At 40.7% G+C, this 7,029-nt stretch overlaps 1 protein-coding gene across 1 annotated transcript; it reads left to right on the top strand.

The window, feature by feature from the left end:
- The first annotated feature begins 2,401 nt into the window (after window positions 1–2,401).
- myl9b (myosin, light chain 9b, regulatory) lies at window positions 2,402–7,029 on the top strand. The gene is made up of 4 exons (XM_080494481.1): window positions 2,402–2,539; window positions 5,234–5,437; window positions 5,846–6,007; window positions 6,109–7,029. Exons 2-4 carry the CDS (start codon window positions 5,254–5,256, stop codon window positions 6,282–6,284), a joined length of 522 nt encoding a protein of 173 aa, XP_080350607.1. The 5' UTR covers window positions 2,402–2,539; window positions 5,234–5,253; the 3' UTR covers window positions 6,285–7,029.

Here is a 7,029-nt window from a genome sequence, read left to right as displayed (position 1 = left end):
TAGTATACTGCGCACGCGCACGTACACGTCAACCAGGACGTCAAGCCAATCAAACTGCAGGACAAGAAATCAGGTCCCGCCTCTGAGCCTCCATAGTAAACAAAGCGCTCGATGATGCGTACGTGCACTGGGGTGGCTTCATCTGTCATCTAATCTGTTAACGGTCAGATGTTAGAGGAGTCATCTCTCAGTCTGGTCAGGTGTTAATAGGTTGTTTTTTGTTTATGAGGTACACACTGGAGGGCAGCAAGTTATGGTCCAACGGCTTCATGAAAAACACAGACCACTGTGTCCTCTTCAACAGATTATTGTGTGAATTCACAAATTATCAAAATCTTTCATATGCCGCAACATTTCTCCTGTAATCTTTAACTGATTTAAACCATTTAAAGAGGTCGTGTTATGCAAATTTCACTTTCTAATGGTTTTCCAACAATAATATGTATCCCCATACCAGAGAATGATGCCCCAGAATTGAAGAAAGCGTGTCCTTTCTCCCTGGCTTGTTTCAATTCATTAAAAAGGTGTGTGTGCACCAACAAGCACATCAGAAATCAAACCCAATATAGTGTAATCAGGGTTTAGCCAATCCCAATCAAGGTCGGCCCTCCCTTTGACCCTCCCACAATTCGGCAGCTCTGCTCTGGCACATGGCACCACGAGAGGAAGTACTTCCTCCTCTTCGCATGATGGGCATGTGTGGGCGGAGCCAGTCCAGCTCACACAGACGCAGATGATTCTGAATGCAGCTCATAAGATACAATAGTCAAATAGATGAAAATCAAGGAAAAGCAATAAACTTTAAATACAAGGATTCTGGACCAACAAGACCATGTGAAATTGTTGAAAAGCTGTATAAAATGACCCCGTTAAATATCAAAATGGGCTGCTGGTTCATGAGATGACTGCTATGCTGTGTGCCTTTTATATCTTTAGCTTTTATTTTCTGAATACATTTCTAAAAACTGCCCATCAAGCAGATCAGCTTTATTCAGCCTTCGACATTCACACCTTCATTTTCTTCTGAAAATGCAAAACTCTAGTCTAGTTCTTCTTCTTTTGGGTTTAACTAAAGTTTCTATCTGTGAAGTTGCTGGTTCTAGCTAGTCCATATCATTCCCACTGCTCAAAAAAGAGGAAAGAAAGAAAGAAAGAAAGAAAGAAACTGAGGTCACTTGTGAAGTTATCTTTGACCCGTTTCAGAATTTCAATGCACGACTTTCATCAAAAGACCTTAAAATAGTTACATTTCACAACTAACGTTTTGATTTTCATAGTGGGAAAAAAAAACTCTTAGAGAAGAACTCTTATAGAAGCTACAATGTGTATTTTACAAAATACTGATTGACTGCTTCGACTTTTCAACTTCAAGAATGAACATGTTCCCAACCCGCCCACTCCTTCAGTCATAGTTTTATTCTTCAAATGGTATTTTCAGAGATGATGGCCAATCTCTGTCCCAGCAGAGGGCATCCCTGCACAAAGCATTCAAACATGAGATACATCAACACTTCGCCTCACAAACCTCTTCCAGTGAAACTCTGACACCATCATTGAAATATCAGACAAGGTTTAAACCTGCATTCTTCAAAAATCTGTCGACTTATTACATCTAATCCAATCCTATATTGTTTAATGTAATCCAAAGTTGATTGACTAAATTAATTGCACATTTTTAATATAACTATAGTGTTGGTATTTCTTTCCAATAAAAAAAACAACAGCAACCAGAACAGAAGAAGAACAATCTACACATTCTCAGTCTGGTCTGTTGACATAATATAGCTTGCAGCTCATGAACAATAATGTACTCTTCTTCATTTTCTAAACAGAAGGTAATCTGTAAATACATGCCATTATCTGATGCATGAAAATCCTCAAATATTTAGATAATAAAAAGCAACATGGAGAATAGTTTTGCACAGATTACAAATGGAGATTACGTAATTTCTCATTTCTGGTATGTGATTTCATTAATCCACACTGGGCCAAAATCTGGCGTGCAACCAAACAGACATATTGATAACAACACAGTTTATGATCTTTCTTCCACATAAAAGCTTAAGTGATGGTCAACCACACTGCCTATTTAAGGGATGTCCAAAGTCTTGTTCCAGAAAGGAGGCCTTTCCAAAGTGCTCTGCATCTGCTCACAACTTTCTCCCCTGTGCCTCCACACTCACTCCGCCACACCGAGGCTCTAAATGTTTAGGCTCCTTTCTCTAAATAAGGCAGCCTTATCGTAGTTCCTGTCATTTCGGCCTTTTCCTCAAACATCCCGAGCAACCTCTGTAGCAGTAACAAGCCACAGCTTGTGCATTCTTTTGCCTTGTATGGAGAAACAGCCTGGCCTGGGATCTCTTTGTATGGGACAGGCCGGTCTCTCCATTGGCCAGAGTAGAAAGGGGAGGCACCCACTGGGAGTCTGATTCTTGAAGCAAACTTTTCTGTGGGACTGCCTGCTTTCCTTCCCTCTGTTGTCCCTGAACAGTGCAAAAGGGGTTTCAAGGACTCCCAAGTCTTTTCACCTGAAGTCAAGGTAAGACTTAAAGTTGTTTGTTGATTTAGACTTCCATTTTGAGTACACGTCTCTCCAAAAATGAGTGTATTGGGTGATTTTTGTCAAGTGGATGGATGTGTGAAATGTTTGGGTTTAGTGATTAAACTGTCAGTGCTTATAGAGGAGAATAGAGTGACAAAAAGATTCACAAGAGGATCTTCAAGACTAAAACAAACTCAAAGTTTCAGATTTTTTGTGTGTATTGAGCAAGGTAAGAAGGAACCTGTTCAGGAACCTGTTAAAGATGTTCCCCTCGTGCATGAGTTTAAGCAATATGAATATACTGGGCGTATGTGTGTTTACGCTCATCTCATCACTGGTGCACCTGAAACTGAGGGATTTCTAAATGCAGCTGCACCATTTAGATTTTCACCCTCTGAATGAGACACTAACACATTTTTATTAGCGATGAAAGCTTACATTCCTCTTTCATTACTCTTGTTTGTTTTGGGAATTCGTGACCGTTGGCCTTTTCAGTCTTTAACTCGGTAGTGGTGACCTACATGACGTGACGAACGGGGAAAGGGATGACAGCCTGAGCTGGTGATGTGTGTGTGTGTGTGTGCGTGTGTGTTTCTTGTTGGATGAAGGGACAGAGCAGCTTTGTCATGTCCCAGAGGATAAAGGGGTCCATAGAGAAACTGTAGCTCGAGAACAAATGCAATTGTCAGTTTGAGCCAAGCTGAGACACATCAGCCAAACACTTGCGTAGCCCAGGTCAAAAATAGTTGTTCTTGGCATCTTTGTGAATCATTGTCGATCTCCTCTGTGCAGGCTCCAGAGGATTTGCGCTGTTGCTACGCCACCAAACACAGCAGGACTGGAAATCAGACTTTCTGTAATGTTATTTGAAGTTCTCTTACTAAAAAGGACTCATTCAGGGACGTAGATTAATGTGTTTTCAAAGACGAAAACATTTAAGGTTTAACTTACAACTTCCACCGCATCTCATTATTCACATTGAAGCTGCAACCCTTCAGCACCAAGAGTTTATCTTACAGTCACAGAAGTGTGGCAGAAACTGTTGTTGGTATCCGCAGTGTGGAAATATGGGATATTGAAGCCCTAATCAGATTGAGGAATTCCTGTGCTCCTGAAAACTTTTAAATAGAACTAGAAACAGCTTTGTTCCCAGCTTCCTCAGAAATCCTCAGAAACTGAAGCAAAGTGGGGATGGGCTTTGGGCCAGCTGCACACACCTTCCAATTTGTTTTTCCTTCTCTCTTTTTTTTTTTTTTTTTTTTGAGACACCAGGCCACTCGAGCAGCCAAACAGGAGCTGCATAAAAGTGAAGACCAATCCAACATGGTGCTTGGCCTAATTTCTGTTTCATTTACATAGGAAAGCCAATCCTACGGATCCATTTTGAGGGATTTAATGCAGCATCTGGTTAAGTATTGACCTGGAGTATCAGACAACCACCATTGTCTCTGGTTGCATCAGGAAGGTCACCCAAGCATGAAGACTAGTCTGTTTAACATTGTAGCCTTCAGTAAATGCTGCTGTGCATTGCAAATATAAATGATAATTGACAGTTGCATTAATTTCCGTAGAATCCCTCGGTACAGAAAGATTGAGGAGGTGTAGCTGGGCAGAGCAGCCTTTACTTGTTTATCTGAGGCCTGCATGAGTCATACAAGCGACAGCAATGGCAGGCACAGACATTTTCAATGTAGAGTGTGTGTCATCAATCTGACTGTGCACCTGGTGACAGAAATCTGGTGAATACAGGACAGCAGAGATATTTTTACAATGGTTGAAGAAGCTTAACACCTATATGACCATTACTTTAGCTTGCAAGGAAATACATTGATTATATATATAATTTGGTGTCAGTTTGGATACATCAGGCAAACAGAAGAATCTATATTGACACTAAATACATTTTAGTCAGAAAATAAATCTCCAAGCGTTTTTATTTTTCCTAAACAAATAATTGCATATAAAGTATCTGATTGTGATTAACACTATTTTGAAATTGAATGAGACTTGTAATTGTCTGTCATATGTTAACATTTAAAAGGCTGTATTTTGTTGTGAGAAGAGTATCACTTACCCTTTGTATAAGAAGGGCAATATATTTGTATATGCATTTGTTTCCACTGGCATCGCATGCATTTGTTTCAATTCTAAAGCAATCCAAAGCCCCTTTTGAATTTTGTAATTGTGAGTTTAAAAGGGAGAATAAGACGAAACCTTTGTTGAAAAAAGCCCAGCATGAAGCAGGTACAGGCTTGTTAAGGGACTGAATTACACAATTATGATGTGCACAATTTCCCATCACCTATGTGCCTCTTGAGAACATGATGTCAGGCTTTAGTGTGACTCACCAGCCACATTTACCTGCTCCTTCACGCACAAACAGCCCATCCCTCTCTCCTGTCTGCTGTTGCCCACTGGGCAAATCACGATCCAAGAAACGCACATACAGATGACAAATCCTTGTGCAGCTGAGTGACAGACGGTTCTAATTTTAGAAAGGTCTGAAAGTAATGACTGTGTGCAGTGTGAAGGCTTGCTGTTCCAAGAGCCATCACAGTACCCTACATTTAGAGAGATTCCAAAGGGAATGAGATTCTCCTGCATGATCGAGGCATAGGAACACAAGAAAAGTGCTCTGTGATACAGAATGTACATCACTTACAACTCGTGAATCCATACAACTGTGCACAGGTCCAGATCCAGCCGCCACAATGTCGAGCAAGCGTGCAAAGGGGAAGACCACCAAGAAGCGTCCGCAGAGGGCTACCTCCAATGTCTTCGCCATGTTCGATCAGTCTCAAATCCAGGAGTTCAAGGAAGCCTTTAACATGATCGACCAAAACAGAGACGGTTTCATCGACAAGGAGGATCTTCACGACATGCTTGCCTCTCTTGGTAAATTTTTTTTTTTTTTTTTACTCTTGTGTACAAGGTGTTGGATTATAAGATACACATGTGCTACCACTATCTTATTTAAAAAAAAAATTGAAAGATGCATTTTATACTTTTCAAATATTATTCAATTTAGGCTTGGCCACTCAAAGATAAAGACAAAATGACTATAAAAGCTAGCACTAAACTAACTTAAGTTTAAAGGAAATTCCTTCAGATCAGAGAAAACAACGATGAACATTATTTGACATGTTTCCCAATTTCAAAAGAAAATGTTCCCCAGTCTTAATGCTTTGAAAATTGAAGAGCTCTTAAGCATTCTTCAAGTATATATAACAACACTTTTCACTTTCGTATTGCTTGGCAACAAGGATTTGCAAGTAACAAAGGTGTTTTTTTCTTCTTTTTCAGGTAAGAACCCTTCTGATGAATACTTGGAGGGCATGATGAGTGAAGCACCAGGGCCCATTAACTTCACCATGTTCCTCACCATGTTTGGAGAAAGGCTCAATGGAACAGACCCAGAAGACGTCATTCGCAATGCCTTTGCCTGCTTTGACGAAGAAGGATCTGGTCAGTTCACAGAAATAAGATGCACACAAACAAACGGGAATGAGTCGCACTGTTCAGTACTTCTTTCTGCTTTTTGAACGAATGTCAAACCTGCATCACAGGTGTGATCCACGAAGACCACCTCCGAGAGCTGCTGACCACCATGGGTGACCGCTTCACGGATGAAGAAGTGGACGAGTTGTTCCGCGAGGCGCCCATCGACAAGAGGGGAAACTTCAATTACGCAGAGTTCACCCGCATCCTCAAACATGGCGCCAAAGACAAAGATGATGAGTAGAACAGGAGAGTGACCCCCGCACGCACGCATACTGTTCCGCAAACCTGTCCCCATCGAACTTTCAGCCCTGTAGATAAGATAAGAAATGAATAGGAACCTGGAGAGTAATATTTTATATCAAAGTTTGTATTTAAAAATTAATGGACAGATTTAAACTTTGGCATATAGTGAAATCTACATAATTGGAGAAGTTGGAACCTCAGGAGGCAATTTGGGCCACAAATATATTGCAAGCAAAGAAAAATCAATCGCGATTCAGGATTTATTTGTATGCTATGGGGACGGGTATACGTTTGTCTCCTGTAGCTTTATCATTCCTTGAATACAATTGGTCAGGTATTTTTCTGGTAACCAGCTTGGATTTTTGAAAGTACATCAAGCACTAAGTGTGTATGTGTGTGTGCTGGGGGGCATTTTGGACTTTGACATTCAGTGTTGCGTACAGTACACGCTATGTATACCCCACCCCGACAGTTTGTGCCCGTACCTGTCCAAGTACTGCGATCTGTTTTACTGTGTAATGTTTGTATCCTTGTATGGTGGAGTTGTTTGCCCAACGCTTAATACTTATTGATTACTGACTATTGAGAAGGGGTGAGCACTCACACTGATGAAATGGTTTTGGAGATTGGTAGTTTTGAATCATCTTTCTGCCGTCTGATGGTCCCGTGTATTGATTCAAAGGTCTGGTGGAAGAATTTCAGCCATGAAACTGCTCAGGCAAATAAAATAAGTGAAGAAGTAC

This window comes from Blennius ocellaris, assembly GCF_963422515.1.
Source record: "Blennius ocellaris genome assembly, chromosome: 4".
Classification (NCBI taxonomy): domain Eukaryota; kingdom Metazoa; phylum Chordata; class Actinopteri; order Blenniiformes; family Blenniidae; genus Blennius; species Blennius ocellaris.
This window is presented reverse-complemented; position numbering and strand designations above follow the sequence as displayed.